A 23076-nucleotide genomic window follows, 5' to 3' on the forward strand; every position below is an offset into this window, starting at 1 on the left:
GTATTTTAAAAGGTCGGGTGTACAAATTAAAGCTGTCCTTGAGCAGCTTTAACTTATGCAACAGGCACTTATGTAGATAACCCAAGGTCTTGTTGTCCTTAGTAGAATTACAGTGCTAATCTTTACATAAGGATGAGCTGTCCTGAATAGTATCTCTCCCTGTTTAAGAGGTACATAAAGGCTTTTCCTCTGTCATGCTCAGGCCTGCTATACATCCCATCGTTTTCCTTCTCTAAGTACAACACGTAACAGTAAGAATATTTTTAAAAGGCAGAAAATCAAAAATTAACCTGTGCAATGACTTCTCTGTATACGTTTCTCCCATTGCTGAGAAATAATGCAACAGTAAGCAGGCCGAATAATTGTAGTTCAGCAAAGGGAATGTGGTTATTTTAAGTGATTAATTAGTTGCTGTTTTTGCTTCAGAGTTGTTGAATTAACTTGGCCCAACTTCTCAGAATATCTAAATTTCATTTTCCCCTATTCTGATTTTTTTTACTTCACCAAACGCTTTAAGACTAAACATCTGCAAAGCATGCTGAGTTGTCAAATAGAATGCTCTGTTCTTGTATAAAATTTATTTTAAATGAGCTTTTAGAACATATTAAAATAACACAAATTTTCTATCAAAAATCCTCTGCATAGTATTTCCTGCAGCTTTGCAGAGTTGTTGGGAAAACTCAGGCACAAACAGTAGTGTTCTTCATTTAGCCCTAGGATAATGAGAATACGTATATTAATGATATATCATTACATTTCATTAAAGTTAATTCTTTCAGACAAACGTGTGACTAAAATTTTGCAAAACTGTTCCATGTTGTAATGAAATATAAATTCAGTAGATTATCTATGTATTTTTATTAAGTCCCTGTGTCTATACCATCTCTAGGTTGGAAAAGAATCTGATCATATGCTTACATGCATAGATGATTAAAATCTTGGTGTATTCTAAAGACAGTTACTACCATTTTCCTATTCTTTTATTACATTTTGGTTACATATCTTTTATTTTGTCTCTACTGCAAATGTAGATCCCCAATCTGTCTCACTAGAAATGCACTAAATGATTCATACATATACACACACACGATCACAGGGATCAGAGATATTACAAGTTAAATATTAAAATACTTAGCTTTCCAATTATGTTATTATTGAATGGTTACTTGAAATTGCTAAGTCAGGGACACATCCATCAGTCTTCATCAACCCAAAGCCACCACCGAAATCCCAAAAACCATTTTGTTTTATACCAACGTGTGCCCAATACTCTTTTCTTCCTGGGATGAGTCAGGAAGACCAGTATCCTCTACAAGACTTTTTAAAAGCAATTGAGTAAAGAAGATGGTCTCTTAATCAGGAAGCCAATGACACAGCCTTGCAAGTTAGGTATCTGCAGGGCAGAAAATCCATATTGCAGATCTGGATTTTTGCCCACATCATTCCAGTAAGTGATACAGGCTGAGACTCCGCATTCAGTCTGCATTAGCATAGATGTGGGCATCTACTTGAACATCCTTTAGCTCTAGGAAAGAAACTGGATGAGAAATGGGGCTCCTCCCATCTCCCAGATCTGCATAGAACCTAACCCCACAAAACACCAAGAAAAGAACTCCTGTGAGTAGTCTGGGGTGGGGATGGTTACTGCAGTATTGCAACACTCCTTATTTCCATATTCTCTTCAACAACTTCCACCTCTCTTCCTAGAAGTGAAAGAGAAAATTCAATACTCCGTAGAAAGTGAAGAGCTAATCTCATTTTGTGTAAAACAGCATTGTTATTATTTGCAGCATTCATCTGGCTCTTTTCAAGTCTGAGAAGTAAGGCATACCTGCTTCCTAAACGATCCTCTGTTTTCTTAGCCAAAAACAGTCGGCAAATATCTTTTGCTTCCTCTGTAAAGCTGGCATGTTCAAATTTCACCTCATCTTCCAGAGTTCTTCTTTTAACCTCATCCTTACCGACCTTTTCTTTGAAATCCTTGAATGGTGTTCGCCCAGCAATCATCTCATAAATACTACATCCCATAGCAAACCAGTCCACAGGATAGCTGTAATTTTCTTCCTTCAGGATTTCCGGAGCCATATAACCATTTGTCCCAGCCTATAGCGAACAGAGAGATTTACTATACAAAGTCAATAATGAAATACATAAAATTAAACAGACTAGTCTATAATTCTTCAAAAACATCAGTAATACGATTGACATAATTTTTATCTAGAAACCGGGGTATAACAATATTTTAGCATATGGACTTCTGCCTTTAAACATCTTAGCATATGGAAAAACTGTGTTAAATATGCTCTTCAAGGTGAAATGCCTATGCAATTTCTGCCTAAGAGTGGTTTCTTTTTATATTAGTCTTTATCTTTCTTTTTTTCTTTCATATTAACATTCTTCCTGCTGAAGAGTGTTGCTACCCTTTTTCTTGTAAACACAGCTAGCAATCATTTTGAAACGACTGAAAAAGGTCAAAAATCAGACAATCATCTGCCCCCTCCCTGTTCAGTGGTTATAACTCTGCTCCAACAAGGGTTTGCTGCCAGTGAGAAAATTCTCGTGGAGCCGGTAGCTGAGCTGCGATAGGAAGTTCTCACCCGCACTCCCTGCTGGCTTCTGCAAGAAGTTATGACCAGCAAGGGCCAAGAAAAACCACTGTATGAAGTAAACCAAAGAAAATCATAATTAGTAAATTACTTACATTTAGGTGAAAGAGCTAGTTCACATGGCTTGACTGGAAAATGCTCTCTAAATAAAGTATAGGAACAATCGAGCCTTCTCCAAAAGTGGTGACCACTCTTGGAGAGGGGAATTTGTCTGTTTCTTCCCAAGCCTGGGCCTGGCACGTTCCCAGCTGGGGGACAGACTCCACAGTATTCAAACCAGTTCCTGCTGCCTCTCTAGTAAGCTGATCTACCTGGGAGGAATGAGAGCAAGTCAACCTCTCTATATGCTTTCTGCTGCAGTTACATCACTCGGGATGTGAGATTTCGATCAAAGCATCTTCTCGGCTGACCCAGTATTTCCTGACGTATCTGATGCAATGCCTTATTCCATGTATGTACCAGATTCAGATAACAGCGATCACTATGTCAGAAGTTACTTGAACTCCTGTCATATCTGTTTGAAATACTGGGACTAATGAATTAGTAGGATTGTGATTTAAAATGGAAATACAATTCCCCCAAATTTACTCAAGATGGTCATCGTTACCGCCACTACAACATCGTTAATAAGGGATTCATTTTGAAGCAAAACAGAGTGAGAAAGGGGTAACAAAAACTGGAGTTTATATGGGCAAATTATGTTTGGAAAAAAAAAATGTTCAACAGTTGAATTTTAGTTTATAACTCAGGTCTCCCTATAAAGTTTATACGCCATGCCAGTACATGGCGTATACTCTACTGGAAACAATACGTGCAGGAGGTAACATCACAACATCAATTACAACACAAGCCTAAACAACACAAAATTAAATCCAGTTAGTTTTTCTGCTTTTTAGGGTTCTAAAGTAAAATCCACCATTTGGTTGATAAATAAAAGTAAAATGAGAAAAAAATAGATATATCAGCCAGGTTGAGAGCAAAAGAAAGGGTTAAAAGTGAACCAACACCTCCTCAGTAAAGCTACAGAAGTTCAAAGGAACCATATCAGGCACTACAGCAGCTGGTATCTTTCCTCAGGCAATTTATACAGTTTGCTCTGGGTTCCTCTAAGTTAATATTGAGAGATACCCTGACAGTACTACATTTTCATGTGTGATTATTTTGTCCCCTTTCTGTATGGCAAGTGCTCAAACACAGCCTGCAGAACCCAGATCCATCCGGCCTCTGAAGAGCATGAAACCTGGAAGGGAAAGGAGGGGCTGAAAGCAGCAGAGAAATTTTGGTACAAAAGGATGGACACAGAGCTCATTCTGGGTTAGAGAACAGACACTTCTTAGGCTTCTGGAATATTTTCAGCTTCTCTTTCTGGGAAGCAATAAGCATTCTTAGTTTTACTGAGATGGAGCTGATTTAGGGCACTAATGCCTTGAAGAACTGATGAGTCATGTCATTATCAAAATGTGCCCTGACAACAGCACAGTAAGGTCTTTTTGGTAAGACATTACTTTGCTGCAGTTTAGCATCACCATACGGGAACTGGATAATTCTAACATGGAAAAGTCAGAGTGTCATTCTGTGATCATTAATGTGTCTCATGGGAGTTCCCTTCCAGGCTATTTCCTCCACTTGTTTCTTCCATAATTGTTTTTTCTTCAGAAGAAACAGTTGCAAATAAGATCTGTCTCTTCCATATGCATCTTCCACATAGCCTTCAGTAAGTCACGCTATACAGAAAACCATACTTTGACATGGTACTCATTACTCATGAACAGAGAAAACAAGACCGTAAGTACAGACCAAAAAGACTTCATGACAACATAATAGAAAACAGAGATGGATCAACAAAAGCTTTTCTTCAGACTGAAGTAAAAGATGGTGGATGGGGTTAGAGTGTGAATGAGAAATAAACTTTAAAATTCTCAATTAGTAGCACTGAAATCTTTTGAACTGTTACTGCACTGATCCAGCTCAATTTGAGAAAAGTCTAGAAACATGTATTGTTCCTCTGATATGTCAAACCATCCCAAATGAGCTGTTTTTCTCATGAAAATTCATCAAAACTTGAACCCAAATTTAAAACGAATCTCTCTCAATCCTGAAGATTCTTATTAATCCCAAGATTAATAATGAAGGAACAGGTTGAGAAACAGGAATCTAATCTAATCTCATAACCCCTGAGACTCAAAAAACCCACCTAAACATTATCATTTGATAACAGATACAAACACATTTCACAAGTAGTCAACAGTGATGTGTAAGTGGGAAGAAACACATAAGCAAGCAGGGGAAGAAATACAATCCTCAGCATTTTTTTTTTTTTAATCAAAACAGTAACGTGAAAAAAGGAAGAAAAGAGTTTAAATTTTAGTCTTTTACACCTATTTCAACATATGGAGCTTGGCAAAATATTTCATTTGGGAAAAAAAGATGATAAAACCCTAAGCATTTAAAGATAGAACAGGGAAATCAGAAAGAAAATCATTCAACCCCTGGAACTGGAAGAACATGTATCTTTCATATGAAGACTTAATTGTATCTTTGGAGAGTTAAAAAATCATACCACCTTTCAAGGAAAAGAGAGCCTGTGGCAACATGAAAGAGCCTCAATGATGCAAGAAAGGTTTATTTAGGCAGGTAAGACAGAAGCATATTCTCAGCTTATTCTCAGCTCTCACTAGGAGCCAAAGACTGTTATATTACCCCAACTTTTCCACAGAGGGCAGAAATCGTGTAGCACTGCAAAGCAACACAACTTTTCCAAGTTTAGCCAGTGCCCCACTGTCCATTTCCTGCTTGCTCTACATCTAATACTATCTTTTGTGATGGTAAGCAGAATGCCTTATTTGCACATGCTGTTTGAAATACAAAAATATTAATTACATTTCTGTTAAATAAATTTTAATTGACTTGCTTTTGAAAATGGGTTAAATGATCTACTTCTCTCTTCATTTTCTTACGCAAAATACAAGTTTTCAACAATCATCTCAAATGTAATGCCCGAATGCTGTCCTTGGATACATTAGCAAAGAACTTCTGCTAAGTGGAATTGTTGCTTTGAGTGTGGTTTGACAGGGCATAGTAGCAATGAATCATCTGAAAGGATACAAATGTCTCTTCAGCGAAATGTGATTCTGTACAAAATTTCTAAAGGCCACATAATTATAATCTTTTAATAATACAAGATGTGATCCGGAGAAGCACTAAGTGCACTCAGTTCCCAGCACAGTCAAGGGCCCTTGGCACACAGCTACCCTCAGCAGAGCGCAGTGCGCAGAGTAACTCACGTTCATAAAGCCTGTTCACACCACTGCCCTGAGAAGAGAAAGTACTTTGAACAACATCGTTATCCCAGCTTCTCAACAAATACAGCGGAGAAAGAAACAGAACTGTCCGGAGTTTTCTTTATCACAGGAACAGACAAATGGGGAGAAATTGGATTTAGATCCCTCTAGCTTTTCCCACAGATCTCTGCAAAACAAACTCAATTGATATCGCAAACCAAACAGTAAAGCAAATCAGAATGTCTATCCTTTGTTTGCCATGGCACAAGAACTGTTGAACAGAGGAAAAAAAACAAGCTGAGTTTAGCTCTATCAGCTGTTTCCTGGGGCTCGGTCTGTCCTTCCTCCGAGGGGTGCCATTGACTGCTTTGTTCTCTCCTCCAGCTGTTCCTCCACTCCTGCAGCAAGGGCCTGAAGAGACCCTGGAGGAATGCAGTAATAGAGCACAAAAACTTCCCTGCACACAACTGAACAGGCCCTAGATGCAGAGGAGAGCAACGGATCTTCCTCTGTCACTCACGTTACAACATTCATTTTTATCCCGAGAGCCCCTGTGAGGAGAAATGGAGCGTAACTTAAATCAGTCACACAGACCTACAGTTCCACATGTTCACACAGCAACAAGCCAGTTGACCAAATGAGTAGGCAACTGTATTTTAGAAGAAGATCAAGTCAAATCTAATTAGCACAAACTGTACCCTTGAAATGACTCACAGAGCAAAGATCTCAGCATACCATTAATGCTCAGCAAAGGGAAAGACTTCACTTTGGTTAGAAGGGAAAAGACATTTGGATAAATTGATGGGCTACTGGTTCAGAACACAAAGAGGACTGCCCAGAGTACCAGGAGAAGATAACAACACACTGTATAGGAGCTTAGGAGCTCCTCAATCCCACAGGCTTACGCAAAATTCACCACTGAAGGTTTTTTCATTTTCACAGAGGGACACCATTTTAACGGGGAAAGCTGTCTGTCTTAACAAAAAGCCTACAGCTAAAAGCAAAAAGGGACAAAAACAGATTTCTGCTATATTAGAAAAAAGGAAACTAAATCTACCTCTGGGATCAAAGTCCCATACTGAAGTAGTGAGCATATTCTTCAGTTTAGATCCACGCTCTGTGGAAATGAAAGAGATAAATGACTTGAGGAAGGCTAGTCCAGTCACTGGGCAATGACTGGAACTTTGGACTCAAGAGCATCTCCCCACGACTCCCTGCGTGATCACACATAAATAACTATCTTTGCTTCAGATCCCCCTTGGAGAACCCATTCACAACCCTATCTTGGTGAAGTGTCATCAGAAGAAATATGCATTTATAGATGTTCCAGCAACCAGATGTTATAGGGATTGAGCACATAGGACACGCACAACACTTGCTACTGACTCATAACTACACAATTAGTACACAAGAATTACCAGGCTTCTTTAGCATTCCTGTAACATGATTTTACTTTTGATTTTGTGCAATGCTTTGTTTCTTCTTCAGTTTCTCCTAAACATTTTCCATCTGTAATGTGGGAACAATACTGCACTTCAGAGATGCTTATGGTTTTATTTTTTAATGATTGTTGAATATTCTATAAGCAATATTAATAAAAGGAGAACATTTTCCATGTACTCTTAGCTCTATATATTTTATGAAGCTCTTCAAAATGCATACTAATATAATACAATACGTAGGTGGCTTTCTCAAAAACAGGACATAAAAGAGAAGCTCCATGTTCAGAGCCAGCATGACTGAAGGCACAGGACTGCGTGGCATACTCCTGTGAGAAGGGTAACGGCAGCCCAACGCCAGCACAGCCGCTGCAGGTTAAGCCGAGCAAACGGTGAGGCCTGGACGGTTCCTGTCATGAAACCCACAGGATTTCAACCACCTTGTACTTCAGGATTAAGACTAAAGTTGAAGGTACTATTCTTACACAGATAAGTCCAGGAAGACAACTACTGGCTGCGTCAGACCGAGGCCCACACAGCCAGTTAACTGTATGTGAATTGGCCAAAGCTGGATGCGTGGGGACAAGCGCAAGAGGATGGCGTGCACACTGATACCTCTAGTATTTTCCTAGCCTCCAGTTGTTTGCACGTCAAGGGCTTCCAGAGACAGATACGGGTTCTCTCAACAACGTTCTCTTCCATCAATTGTCCATTCTCCCCTTGAACCTAGATAAATTCTTAGACTCTACAAGATCTTTACCAGAAGAGCCCTGCAACCTACCTACACTGTGTTAAGAACCACTCCATGTATTTTGAACCTGCTTGCTACTGCCTTCCACTAGCAGATTTTCAACTTGAACAAGGAGCAAAACTGAGCCTGTAGTTTCTACTTGCTTGTATCTGTATTCTAGAAGCTGTCTTCTTGAAAACGTCACTATACGTCTGTTATGAGAAACTATTCACCACAGTAACTGGAATTGTACGTGTGGTCCAATACGAGTAGAAGTACTACATCCCTCACCAACCTGCAGCTTACAGTTTCTGCAAAGCTGTCAAATCAACAGCTCAAAGAATTACATCATCAGCTAAATACTGTATTTCTTATCCAATAAAATACACATTATTGACAACGTTAAATCAATGAGTGACCCATTAGATGATTTACTTAAAGAGAACATTCCAGAAAGAATTTTTTGTAACAAAAGACAAAGGAACTAAACAGTAATATTTAGCACTTACGTGGCATTTTCATCTTCTAAGAGCTTAATTAACTTTCTACTCAGCTCTAGGAACTTTATAAGGAATCTTACCTCTTGCTTTTTCATGGAACATGCTACAGCACACATTAACCATCAGATGAAACTGAATGAAGAACAAGGTTAAAAGTCATGCAAAGAGCCCTGATGCTGTGTCTTTAAAGGACCCCAGTAACTTTTTCCAGACAAGAAAAACGTTTCTGGCAGGTTGCAAGCCCTGTGCAGGCTAAGTACTGGGTTGGGACACATTGCATTCTTGTCATTTTACATGACTACAATATCCTTTCAGCCACCTGCAAAACTGCAGGAGGTAGAAAGATCTCACAAAATTATTTTTGCTCCATTCACGCTCAAGTGATCATGGTAGTCATAGTGGATAAGTTTTCATTCCGCAAAGTATATGTTTCAGACAGAAAAAATGCAAAATACCTGTCATTATGATGCACTTCATCACAACTGTGATTATCAAATTTTTGAAGAACAAAGTCCCACTAGTAACTATTTCTGAGCAAATGAAGAGCTGTCATTTTTCTAAGCGCAAAGGAAGAATACATTTTTACAGAACCTTATCGAATAAAAATGCAATGTGATAATGACCAGCGGTTAACTGCAGAATAGCTCGCTTAGTTATTTTTGATTTCACAGGTCTGAACCCTTCTCCCCATTTCTCAACTGTCTTGAAATTAAGCTGCAAGTTTCAGGAACATCTAAATAGATTTCCTTCTGTTTTCCTAAGAAATAGGATCTTATAATAAACAAACATACAGGAGGGCAAAAGGACATTTTGAGTAAGATTTTAACCAAAACATGTTTTTCCTATAAAAATATTATCATGTCCTTCAAATATATAAAACACAGCACAGGAAAACTGTGAGGATGCCTGAAACCTCTGAAGAGATGAATGCACTTTCACAAATACTACAATAATATTTTTATTGTTTTATTTTTCACATTTTTTTTTTCAATACTCAAGCTTTCTGGCTCGACAAAGTACTTCATAACTTAAATGCACCAGTCGCCTTGCACAAAACCCATACCCATTAATGGCAGAAAGCCCTTCCCAAAATAAACAGCACATATGCACTGACTTCTGGAAAAAAAAATGGCATCGAGTCCCCAACAACTGAATATACTGAAGATATGAGGGTACTACACAGAAGAACATTATTTCCTGAGAATACCTATGAGAAAAGTGACAAAGTACTATCCCTCCTTTGGATAAGGGCAAGAACATTTGACTCACACAAGTGAACTTCAAGTTACACAACGAGAAAAAGTTGTAGAGACCTCAAGAAAAAGCATGCCAGGTCAAACTGTTCAAGTAGAGAAACTTGGCATAACAGATGGAGATTTCTCATTGTTGTCATATGCAAAAAGAACTAGTTCCAGAATCTATCATAAGCAATTAGCAAGCTCTTAAATACATGTTCCTGCTCATATTGGAAAAAAAGCACACCTTAATATCCACCCTACATACATTACAGTTTCTCAGACCAGAGAAAGCTTAGAGGTTTGAAGATGTGCATTAGCACTGATGACCTGCATATGGTAGTCAAGTTAGTACATAACTAAACAAATCATTTCATCTATGCAAAAGCCAACTTTGAAGACTCAGTTTCTCCTTGTTGCCTGTTTCAACACGAGAAAATAGAGAATATCAACATAAAAAAGGGAGTAATTTTAAGACACAATCCAGCTTTATACATGGTATGATCAACACATCAGAAGAGATGCTACAGGCATATTTATATGAAGAGTCATGATGATATTTCCTGAACTCCTGAATAACTTTATTATCACTGGCAAAGTGTTTGTTTATGTTTCCAGAGATGTCAGTAAGAACTTTGCCTAAGTGTGCATATACACACTTCTAGGTAGATTGCAGAGGTATATGTACGTATCATGAGAAAGTCTCATATAATCCATGTTTGTTTCATGAAGAAAAAACATTTTAAGCAACTTTCAATTGCCCTCTATTTTTTTGTTTTCAAGATCATTACTGTTCCAATGTATGTATTTTTTTTTCCAATTTCTCCATTCTAAAACCAGCTAGCACTTCACAAATACAAATCAGCACACCTTAGTTAAATCAGGTTTTTAAGCACTGTGATTAATACTGTATCAAGTGATTCACAACTGCCTATATGTGTTCAAGACAGTATCGTTGCCATTCACATGGAGAGCCAGAACATGTTTCTACTAGCTGCTTTAGCTGTTGAGAAGAGAGGAAAAAAACTAAGGCTAGGTATCCAATAAAATCTTTCAAAACTTTCGTTTTGGTAAGTAGGGCATTTTTATTTATTGCCCTTACAGACAATTGATATAGAGGACACAAATATTCCCCAGAGTATATATTGTGACAACACTTACAGGATACTAGAAATACTTGTTCAATTATGTAAGTTTAAAATTATAATCTGCAAAATACTTTTTCTGCAGCATAAACAGACATTACTTTGTAAGAAGACCATATCGAAGTCACCCATCTAGAATTCAAGAAACCGTTTAATGCATAAAGAATACAATGTTTGGCTGGTAAACAACACATACATATTAAAGTTTCACTGAAGTTTTCACTGAAAACTTGAAAATGTCTAAAACAGGAACTCACTAACTAGCCTACCACTTGTGCCACGTGATAATTTAATCACCTAACAAGATTTACAAAGGGGATTTATGCATCCTCCAGCTGATAGATTGATGGTGTGTATTTATACAGGAAATGCTAAGAATCTTTGGATGCTTTGAAAGTGGAGCAAATTTGCCTTTATTGGCTTGTACACTCATGAGAGGTGTACAAAATTTTCAGAATGCATGTACATATTGTGTTTTTTTGAAATCTCTAATGGAGTATAGAAAATGTTCAGATAAATTCACATATTATATACGATATAACCCTGCATAAGGAACAATGAAAGTCATTACATGATCTTTCTACTTCTTAATATATAGCAAATAACAAAGACAGAAAAGGACAAAGACAACAGAAAACTGTTGCTTTGTTTCACTAATTACGATGAAGAGGTATTTTCATACCAGCTTAGTTACAGTCAAACACATGAACACTTTCTAAGCAGGTACCTAAGATCAGATGTCTACTCCGTATTTAGACAGATACATAAATTACCTGATTTAAAACTATGTAATCAAGGCATTTCAGAGGGTTCTGCAAAGCCTCCCTGAAAATTTAGTAAATTACAAGCAAGTACATTTGATTTCATCTATCTGACTTGCATACAGTACTGAACTTTTTGCCTCTCTTTAAAAAAACATGTAAAGGAGAAAAATTCATGAAGAATTACAGCGTGCTGCTGTTATAAATCAACTTGGATTGGTTGAGTCCCAATTTCAGAGAACCATCTGTATATTCATTTTATGAGACATCTATAACAAACTAAATACAAGGAAGTTTATGAGACACCTACAAAGAAGAACAGGATTATTTCAAATGTATGTACTTAAGATTTCTAAAAATATTCTCTGGGTACTTAACTACAGTGGACTCAATTGAAGCCAGGTGCTCAGATCTTTGTAAAATCCCAGGTGACTTCTTCAAGTAGATAAAAATATACTGACAAAATCTCAGATTTTTGCTGATTCAGGTTAGAAAAGTATTAAAAGACTTTTATTTTTCCCCAACTTAACTTTGTAAAAGAGAAGACTATTCAGAAATGAAGATATAAGAAAATGTAGTTACTAGAAAACTTACTTTGTTTTCTCATTTATATCTTTGAATAAATTATAAATAAAACCCACACAAGGTTTTTACCCAAATAAATGCACCTGGTTAATGTTGCATTTATAATGCCTTTTATTATGATACGAACTTCTACAGACAGTATACAAAGAGCATAGGTCACTAACTATTTTTCAGAGTAATCAAGAAAGAAGAAAAATAGCTCATGTGACCATTTACTTGGCTCCTGCTGATACATTAAAGGTATGCAAGTCTTCTGTTTTACTTTGCTTATTTACAAGAAAGATTCAGTTAAGGACTGAAGAACTAGAAATATTATGAAAAGATTAGCACTCAGGAAGAAAAACCTGAATCACTGCGGGAGAAAGGTTTGTAGACAGCTGCTGAAAAACATTAGTTATTTTAATTTAGTTTTAGCATCTATTTAGCTCTCACCTGCAAAAAACAGGAATTTCTCCATTTTTTTTAAAGGCACCATTCTGCTTCTTCATTTAAGTGTCAGAGACTAGAGCAAGATATCCATACTCAGAATGAATACAATCTCTTAACAAAAGTAGTCTTATTGAATATAAGGGTGTCTTGCATTGTAGAAATCTGTTCAGTGGGAATAAGCTATTAAAATATGATCCAGAAAGCACATTACTTTTTTTTTTTTCCCCCTGGAACAGTACTTCAGCAAAACAAGTTGATGCTACTGAAATTTCTAAGATTAAAAGTAAGAAATAAAAAGCTCAAACAACTAAAACTCACAAGATTTCATTAAACAGACAAAAAAAACCAACTTATTTTTTAATATATCACCTCACAGAAAGACCGCAATAGACGCCCTTTTTATTTTTATTTTTTTTTTAATTCTACCTTCTACTTAACAAGTAATCATAAAACTTCATTAAGATGTATATGGCTGGCTAAGTTAAATTTATCTGAACAGATGAAAACATATGACCATCAGCCATACTAGACTGCTAAGCCATGGTTTTGTATTGTACAGGTGATATTAGGTAACTACTTTGAGGCAGCAGAATGATTTATGAATATGGTTAAAGCAGAGTTAGATTTCATTCTCCTAGTGCAATAGAACAGTATTTTAAGCACGATATTGAAAAAAAAAAGTCTCGTAAAAGAGGGTTACGAGGCTTTAAAGTCAGAACTGCTTTTAAGTGCTGGAGGATGAATGAAGCTCAGGGTATTACAACCGCCCATCAAAACAGAAGATACTTTGCAAATGAATAAATAAATTTAAATTAAAAGGGTTTATATCGTAGATCAGTAGCATTTTCTTAATAATTACTGACTGAAATTTGTTAGCCTTAAATCATCATTTCAGACTATCATCCAAAGTCTGGAATCAGCTTTGATGTTAGGCACTTCGGTCACATATACAGTAAAATACAGATTTGGTCTGGGGAAATAGATCTTTGCCTTTAGCTTCTAAAATTGCCCTTATAAAACCGAGTCCACAAAATGGTACAACTGATTATATTTCATAAATCTGTCTTAGATCCATAAATCTTTTTGTGTTAAAATATAGGCCTATACAAGTATCTTCTCTTAAGCTTTTTAACTAAGAATTTTATAGTCATATGCAAAAAACTTGCTATGATATAAAATTTCTGGCAATTTTAAGTCAGAATGTAACTGTGATTAGTATACAAAAGTTAATTTAACAGCACTGTTTTTATTACATGAATCAAATGTTGTAAAGTTCTTTTTATTGCTTCTTACATTACTATAAATATTAGTAATATCTAGCTCATATTTTTTAGTAGCAGTTTTCATAATTATTCAACTCCCTCATAATTATAACACAAAACGAAAAATAACGTCATCATAGCCTTTCTCCTATTTCAAATTCTCATATGAAGAAAATAAAACTGCGTTTAACAGAAATTCCTTATAAGATACTACAGTCACTGCAGTTTAGACTCCAATAAAAGCTCCCATATAAGGGTGAATACTGCTATTAAAACAGAGACCAGAAGCAGAAGAAAAATCATTATAGCAACTTAATGACATTATCATTGAAAGCAAGGAGGAACAGCTACATTGCCCACTATTGCTTTTGAGATTCTACAGTAATAAATAGAAGACGTTATACATTTATCAATATCCTCTTCCATTTTTTTCTTTTACCAAACGCCACATATTTGCTAGTGACAAAAACTGCCCTTGGACAGAATTATTTTTCCGATCATAATAAATGCATGCATCTGACTTGCAAAACATAGTAAGGTTTATAGATTATATATACTTTGGGCTCACTGATCAAAACGCTAATTTCACAAACAAAACAACATTTCCATTTCACATAATTTCTATTTAAAAATCTGCCTTAGCTATCAGAGAAACTGTATTTTCAGCTCTGAAACAATGCAGTCTCATTTTTAAATCTATGATATAAAACACCGGTTTCTGTATTTTCTATTACTAAGAACTAACAATAATCATAACGTTTTTTTTAATTGTCAGTAGAAAACGCACTCTTCAGAGTACAAATTACTGTATTACATGACAACATCAAAAGATGTGTGTACCTCAAGCATGATAAAAATTTTCTAGCATCTCTCATCTAATGATTTTTTACAGAACTTTAAAGACTTGGGAAGTATGATGTTAGACCAGACTATAGCATGGTTTCCATTTCTTCACATTCCAGTCTATTTCAAACACTTTGGGATAAAAATGCTCTTTTCATATTTAAGGGACATGAATACAATTTTCTTATGAAACCTCATGACATTATTACAGAACTGGATTGAGACGGCCACAGGCACAGATAAGGTGCAGCACAGAAATTCACACAGCAAAAACCAGTTATCTTTCTCTTTCTTCCTACACATACACACATGCATGCACATTTTCAAACTCTCATCAAGTCTGCTTATTTTTTCAGGAATGAATTTGTAGGAGGAGGAAGGTTCATGATTATTTGTCGCGCAGCACGACTGAACACCCACAATACAATCAGTGCTGTTACCTAAGGGAAATCTGGAAGAACCCATGTTCTTCTAAGAACAAAAACTGAAAACAGCAGGAGTCATATCTTTAATTGCTGCTCATTATACAAACAATTCATTGGTTAAATCCCAGGCTACACACTATTACTCAATCTTATGAGAAACAATAGACAAACTTGACTCTTCTGTTTTTGTGTAAGAGAAGTTGCTTTACTAATATAGTGACCAGAGACTTAATTAACCAAATCTTCTTACCACCTGTCTCTTAGAATGAAATGACCACGTAAGGTCTTTAGCAAAGAACAAATCCTGAGGAATTAAGTCTTGGACTCATAATACATTAGAAATAGAACAGCTTCCTTTCCCACTTCCCATGTGCAATAAATTTCTACTCACCCTCTGAGTGATGTTTTTTCCCTCTTTTACTTGCACTGCCAATCCAAGATCAGAGAGTCTGCAGTTACCGTTATCATCCAGGAGGACGTTTTCTGGCTTCATGTCGCGGTATATGATCTTGATGGAATGGAGATGCAGAATCCCACAGGTGATCTGAGCTGAGTAATAGATTACCCTGTTCATTTCTAAACCCCTTTCTCCCACGTTGTAGATGTGGTATTTCAGATCCCCTCCATTCATGAGGCTCATGACAAGACACAGATGGCTTTTGCTCTCATAGGCATAAGCTAATGTGACTATGAAAGGGCTGTTGACCTTCTCCAGGATTTCTTTCTCCAGTAGTGCCATCTTCTCTCCACCTTTCTTTTTCAACCGTTTCTTATCCAGTTTCTTGCAGGCATACATCTTGCCAGTATTTTTCACCTGGATGGCACAAACCTAGAAAAGCAAGATGCAGAAGGAAAGGTAAGGAAGCAATTTTACACATAGAGATGGAATATCAAGGGCAGTAATAGGCAGGAACTGGGGAAACACAGATGCCTATTAGTAGCTGCTAATGGTAACTTGCATGGCAGAGTATATTAGCAGAGAAAATAAGGAATAAACAAGCACAGAATCAGTTCTATTCAGAACTAGTGTGTGGTGGGCCTTGTGCAAAGATCCTGAGGACTCCAACAGTAGACCTGTATTATTAAGTAACATGAAGAAGGACCCATTCTCTGATCATGAGAATTAGTGGCATATACAGCTTGTATATGTATAGCTAAACTCTCTTCCTTCTGAAAAAAGGTAACCTCATTCATGCTTTTTTGGGAACAGATCTTGATCAGTGCTATTCCCTAAACTGTGCCTAAGAGTTATCTGGGAGTATGTGAGCTAGCACAGGCCAAAATGGTGCCAAGGAACATACTAATAATTAACTACATAGATGGCCGTGCAAGCTTTTGTATAGAAGAAGCCCACTTCTTCACTAGTATAGACACAGAACATAAAATTTTAGGGTAATTCTTCACTATCAGGCATCTTGAGTCAATCTAACAGTATAGATAACAACCTGAGTTTAATTTCTGTGAAATGGACAATCTGAATGACCAAGTTTTGCAAATTGTTAAGACGATTTCTTAATTTATCACCAAGTTTCCCTGTGCAAACCCAGCTGCTGGTCTTGAGAGGGGAGGGATGACCCACACTTGTAAAGGTAACAGCTCTTACCTCTCCGAAGCCACCTTTGCCCAGCACTCGGAACTCATAGAAGTATTTATCAGTTACTGGCTGCTTCTCAAAAACTTTCCATTGGAGGAATTTGTCATAGAAGGGGCTGCTCTGGAAGTCCTGAAAAGGCTTGCCTTGAAGGAAGAGTTTGGTTTCCTCCTTGGCCAGCTGGACAACATTCTCATAGTCTTTCTCAGTGGCTGCCTGGCATTTGCTGACCAAGTCAGAGCTCATGAAAGCCAGATAGTTTTTGGCGCCTCTCTTAAGAAAGTTGGTGATCATGTTCTCCATGGTACTGCTCTTGACATTGTCCTCTGCCAACTCCCAGTTTGACACCTCATCCAGGAAGTCCCTCGCTACCAAATGTTCCGGCACTGTCTCTAAGAAGTCTCTGAAGAATCTCTTGCCGATGGGCTGCTGCTCACAGATGCTCCCATAATCAGCAGCAATGGACTGCCTAACCTCTCCGCACTGATCAACCTTGGGCAGCGAGAGGCTCTTCCGTCTCTTTTGCATCTCCTTGGTGTCTCCATCTCCACTCTTCCTGGCCTGCAGATAGGCTGTATTGGCAATCAGGTTGTCAAGCCCCCCCATGTCACACATCTTGGCAAGCTCTTGGGGTGGCAGAGCCTGGTTAGAGAAAACAAGGAACTGGCCCAAGTGCTGTGCTGATGCTGCCCTGCACCTCTCCCTGCCAGTGGTGTGTGGGGGCTTGTGAAACACACCAGAGAGACTAACTGCTTTTGCATTAAATACCTCTCAAGGATTTTCACTAAGTACCTTTGGGTACATGCACCATTTGTGGAAAGTGACTGGTAAGAGGTTTCTCTGTAAGGAGCTTTGAGTTTGCTATCTATAGCTGAGAGATGACACCCTAGGCAAACCTTCTCACTGGCAGCACCAAACAAATGCAGTTCGGTTGGTGTTTCATGAATGAGCCCTGACACCCTTTAAATGTACCGTTACCCCTCTGTACACACTGCCACTGGCTGCTGAGAACATGCAAAATTTCTGTGTGTACCACAAGCACTCGCCAGTCCCAGTGGCACACTGCTCACAGGTAAGAGAACAGCTTCTTACCTCCCTTGCTCTTGACATGGTGAACACCATCAGTCATTGAGCTTTTAATTTTCACGCTACCCAGTGCTTTGAGCATCCACACTTCCAAAACTCAAGTTATACTCAACAGCAGTGACTCTGAGCTCCACAGATACATCATGCAAACCTTGACACCTCACGCAGCTCCATCTGAAGGAACAGAAAGCGGATTACACGCAGAGGCTAAGAACTGCTGCTGCTCTAAAAATAATGATCCCTACATATGAAACAGCACAGAGCTCTGACCTCAGCTCCAGCCCACAGGAAGAGGAAAAACACATTTCAAATGACTGGCCAAATCTTGCCAAGACACTTCCATACCATACCGTGGCCTCTCTTCATTTTCCCTGCTGAGTTGGTATTATGGCCATGAGCGGCAGGATGACAAGGTGGCAACGGTGTATGGCTGAGCATCAACAACAGGACAAAGCCAATTATAATCAAGTGAAGCCAAAAATCCACGTGACTTCACTCAGTGGGCTGCCTACCAGGAAGTCTGAGCCCCATTTTTTCCAAAATAATAAATATCCTATGCAGTGCTCACTAGGCTAAGCACTCTTCTGCTGTGGAGTCATGCGGTTTGGCCTCTGAAAACGGTGTTCCTATTTAAGTAAGATACTATGGGAAAGGTAAAGCAGCTCCATGATTTCTCCAGTAGCAATTGGGTCAAGCTATGCAAAGACAGTTTCCTTTTTTTTCCTCCTGCTCTCTTAACCAAAACAAGTAGAAGTGCTGAATCACAAATGCTAAACATTAGGAGTAACAATGGGCATTTCTCAGACTCCTTAATGTTAGTGATAAGCCCTTCTTGGTTGCTTTTTGTCACTCTACTAGTATGAAATATTTTGCTTTTATATGCTTAATCCCATCTGCATTGAATCCATTTGACATATGACTTATGGTTATATTCTACCGAGTGCGTGAGAGCTTTTCTAGTGATGACTGACAGGCCCATCCATTGCAAACCGTGTGTGAGGAGGTGGTGTGCTCTAATGGCAGAGCATCTGAAAGCCATGCTTGCTACAGCAGTCTCTAATTCAGGCAGGTGAATGCAAGCACGGGGCACGAGAAGGTTACATAAACGGCTGAATGATGCAGCCAGCAGAGGAAGGAAGACTGCAGAAATGTCAAAGGAAGAAGTGCCTGTAGTTCTGAAAATGGTGTCCCCAGCAACATATTCCCGTAACAGCCTCAGAAAAAAAAGGAGAGGAGGCCCTAATTTCAGGCCCTAACATTCAGCAGCATCTTTTTCAAATTTAGCAAAATGCCACCATAGCTCAAATTCCGAGTAGCAGTACGAAGTGCTGGTGACTGAGGCCCTAAGGGGGAACTCAAGCCTATACAGCTAGTGATAGAATCTTATCTAAGCAAGTCAAGAAATTACTCAATGTTTACGGTACCTGCATAAACACGGCACATTCACAGCTTCAAAACATCATTCTGCTCTATTCATTAGAATTGTTCCTGATTTGTACAGAACATAACACTTTCTGTAAAACAAGGTAACTTCCTAAAAAAGCTAAGTGTGACAATATGATCTTTGGACACATACTCATTACTCCAGCCACTTTTGAGAGACAACCCTAGCTAGATTTGCTGAGTTATCCAAATCTGCCCGGCATGCATTAAACAGCAGAAAAAAATAGATCGGCATTAATCTATGAGTTGATAATGGCTACTGAAGTTAGTGTCACCTAACCCATAAAATAGTATGTTTGGGTGAGAAGCAAAACTGATTTACTTTGCATGTACAAGAGGTGAAAAAATTCAGGACTAAAAAGGGGTACTTATTAAGAACTGTGCTAATGGAACACCAGGTAGGATTTGGAGCAGAAGAGAAATTTATCTTGCATAGGCATCTGTCTGGTGCAAAGCTCACAGCAAAACTGAGACCTAAGCTGATCTTCTCTAAATTGCAAAGAAAATATGCAAAGACTTGAAATTAATTCCCCTATACCCTAGGTGAACCTCTATTTACTACCCTACAAGATATTCTATAATCTATTTCTCACATGTTCGCTCTCAGCTGAGCTGCTTGCCTGTACATAGGTAGTTACAGATTAACTTAGCCAGAGACACTGAATCTGTTATCCAATGCTTAGAGCATCCAGATCGGATATAACACGTACAAATTCCTGATACTGCATATAAATATTTTTCCCAAAACTAAAATATGCATCCTACAAAATAAAGTATTATCTGTCCAAAGGATTTAGAAGAACAAGACAAAATGAAAGTATTCTTTCGAGCAGCTGACTGAAACTCACAAGAGCATCTTCAAACTGAATTTTAGCAACTTATGTTAGTCCTGAAGAGCTTATACAAAACCTAAAATTAAAATAACATTACAAAATACATTAAAACTAAAAACATTAAAATTAAAATAACATTACAATAAAACTGCATCTACAAAACAATTTATTCACGTTAACAGCACAGGTCAAGGTAACTCAAAAGGATCAAAAGCAGCCCTGAGGAGAAGGACCTTGGGGTGGTGGTTGACGAGAAGCTCGACACGAGCCAGCAATGTGTGCTTGCAGCTCAGCAAGCTGCCCGTACCCTGGGCTGCACCAAAAGCAGCAGGGCCATCAGAGCAGGGGAGGGGATTGTCCCCCTCTGCTCTGCTCTTGTGAGACCCTCCCCAGCTCTGGGCCCCAGCACAAGGACATGGAGCTGTTGGAGCGAGTCCAGGGGAGGGCTGCAAGGATGCTCAGAGGCTGCAGCCCCTCTGCTATGGAGGCGGGCTGAGGGAGTTGGGGTTGTTCAGCCTGGAGAAGAGAAGGCTGCGGGGAGACCTTACAGCGGCCTGCCAGTGCCTAAAGGGGGCTACAGGAAAGCTGGGGAGGGACTCTCTATTAGGAAGTGGTAGGACAAGGAGTAACAGCTTTAAACTGAAAAAGGATAGATCTAGATTAGGCATTAGGAAGAAATTCTTTACTCTGAGGGCGGTGAGGCCCTGGCCCAGGCTGCCCAGAGCAGCTGTGGATGCCCCATCCCTGGCAGTGCCCAAGGCCGGGCTGGATGGGATTTGGGCAGCCTGGGCTGGTGGGAGGTGTCCCTGCCCTTGGCGGGGGTTGGAATGGGTGGGCTTTGAGGTCCCTTCCAACCCAAACCATTCTGTAATTCTGTGCCATACTGAGAGCCACTAAGAAAATGAAGTTGCCACCCTCCGTGCTCTTCTCAGTAATAACAAGTCAATGAGTAAGTGTTTACAGTTATTTTCTTTAAGATTAGTAAGTTTAAAAAAATGTTGTGAGCTGATTTTAAGTCTATTTAAGCAAAGGCAGGAAACAGGATGACTACACCTGAACTGCATGATGATGATGAGCTTTCTAATACCACATTGCATAACCAATAATGTACATTAAACTATCTTAATACAGCAGTTTATATTCATCTGCATTTAATTGAAAAGCAATACTTCACAGAATTACTGAACTGTATTCTTGCAAAAAGCATCTTATTTTAACATGCAATGTTCTGAAAAGCAAAATTTCACACAGATACCTGAAGGGCTATATCTAACATTACTGCAGACATCTTTTTGAGTTGTCTGCTTTTAATGCCTGCCACTATCCCATTACGATTTTCGCACATTCTTAAACTAGCCATTTACGTGGAAAATATCCATTATGTCATATATATATATATAATGGAATAGAATATAGAAATAGATATTAGAAATATAAATAAATATTAGAAATATATTTCTATATATAACATAGAAAGTTAATATAGAAATGAAAATTTCTCTAAATTTCCCCCGTTAGAATGACAAATCTGGTCATTCCAATACATGACAGCTGAATCAAATCAAAGGGACTGAGAAAAGCGATACCTTTTCCTTATATTAAATAGTTTCATTTTCTCTTTATTAACCAAATGCTTTGCGGGAGAGATGGAATCTCTACTCATCACCCATTATACCTCACCTGGAATATTGTCCAGGTTTTGTTCCCCCAATTGAGAGAGACACTGAAAAATGCGCACAGTCCAGCAAGGGCCACCAAGATGATTACAGAACTTGACATATGTAGTCAGTGTGCAGAAAATCAGCATATTCAGTCTAGCTAAGGCTGGGGAGACAGTAGGGGAGAAGGGATCCAGTCGCAGCCTTCCAATACTAAACAAACACCACTAACAAGTAGTTATAGAGAAGACAGAGGTACTTTCTTTAGAGCGATACATGGTGGCAGCATGACAGGCAGTGAGCACCAGCTGCTTCACGGACATATTAATCTGGATATACAGAAGATTTGCTGTGAGAACAACTAAACACTGGAATAGTTTGCCAAGAAACTGGGGAAAAGCTACAAGATGTATCTTGACAGGGCCCTGGACAGTCCAGTCTAAGGCCCAGCCTTCAGCAGCAGATCAAACCACCTGGTCTCCAGGGGCCCATTCCAAGCTACACTTTGTAGGGATTCATATCTGTTTCAAAGATTTCTCTGGTTGTGCTTTATTTTTTTAGACTCTGAAAATTTCTCTGAATTTACCCAGATAGAAGAAAAAATGCACAAATATCAGCTGCTTCAATTCAACATTAACTTTCCTAGTATCTCATTTGTGTTAACACCTGTTTGAACCCACATGCAGGAAGATTCTTCGCTCTTATTGACATCTATGTGACATGTGAACTGACAGCAGGGTGAAAACTACTTTGGTACTTTCCATATTGTCCCATAAACCCAAGCAAAACGAAGGAAAAAGTCATCTGGTAGGAAAAGATAGAATTAAAAGGTTTTAGAGAATGGAACCTGGGACCAAATTCTGGCAGAGAAAATAGGTGGTAAAGAAGTTTAACTTCTTAGTTTAACTTAGTTTAACTTCTACAGATAAAAAAATCATCTCTATATCCATCATGGTTGTCTTTTCCCATCATTTTAGGGAGAATCCTTCTCAGAAACAGAAAAGGTAAGACAAAATACTCCACAACAACCTAGTTGCAATAGGCACTTCATTACTACTGTTATTTAAATTTTAAGACAGACATCGTCTGCTGTATTTAAAACATTCAAAACGTTTTAAAAAGAAGATTACAAGTATTAAACACAACCACAGTAAACTCTGCATGTAGGCTTGATGACAAAAATCAAACGCTGCCATTGGAACTACTTTATACAATGAAGATAAA

At 38.3% G+C, this 23076-nt stretch overlaps 1 protein-coding gene across 2 annotated transcripts in view; it reads right to left on the minus strand.

The window, feature by feature from the left end:
* The window catches only part of GRK7 (G protein-coupled receptor kinase 7), a 41889-nt gene extending 18875 nt beyond the window's left edge, over positions 1-23014 (minus strand). For both annotated transcript variants that reach the window (XR_010833484.1, XM_013181510.3), the window contains exons 1-3: positions 16845-23014; positions 15633-16070; positions 1832-2103 (exon numbers count right to left, since the gene is read on the minus strand). Coding sequence is in view for 1 of the 2 variants with exons in the window: in XM_013181510.3 (XP_013036964.1) it covers positions 1832-2103; positions 15633-16070; positions 16845-17447 (1313 nt within the window). In the remaining variant the exon portion in view is untranslated. The remainder of the gene's footprint in view (positions 1-1831; positions 2104-15632; positions 16071-16844) is intronic.
* Positions 23015-23076: the final 62 nt, after the last annotated feature.

Source organism: Anser cygnoides, chromosome 9, assembly GCF_040182565.1.
Source record: "Anser cygnoides isolate HZ-2024a breed goose chromosome 9, Taihu_goose_T2T_genome, whole genome shotgun sequence".
NCBI lineage: Eukaryota > Metazoa > Chordata > Aves > Anseriformes > Anatidae > Anser > Anser cygnoides.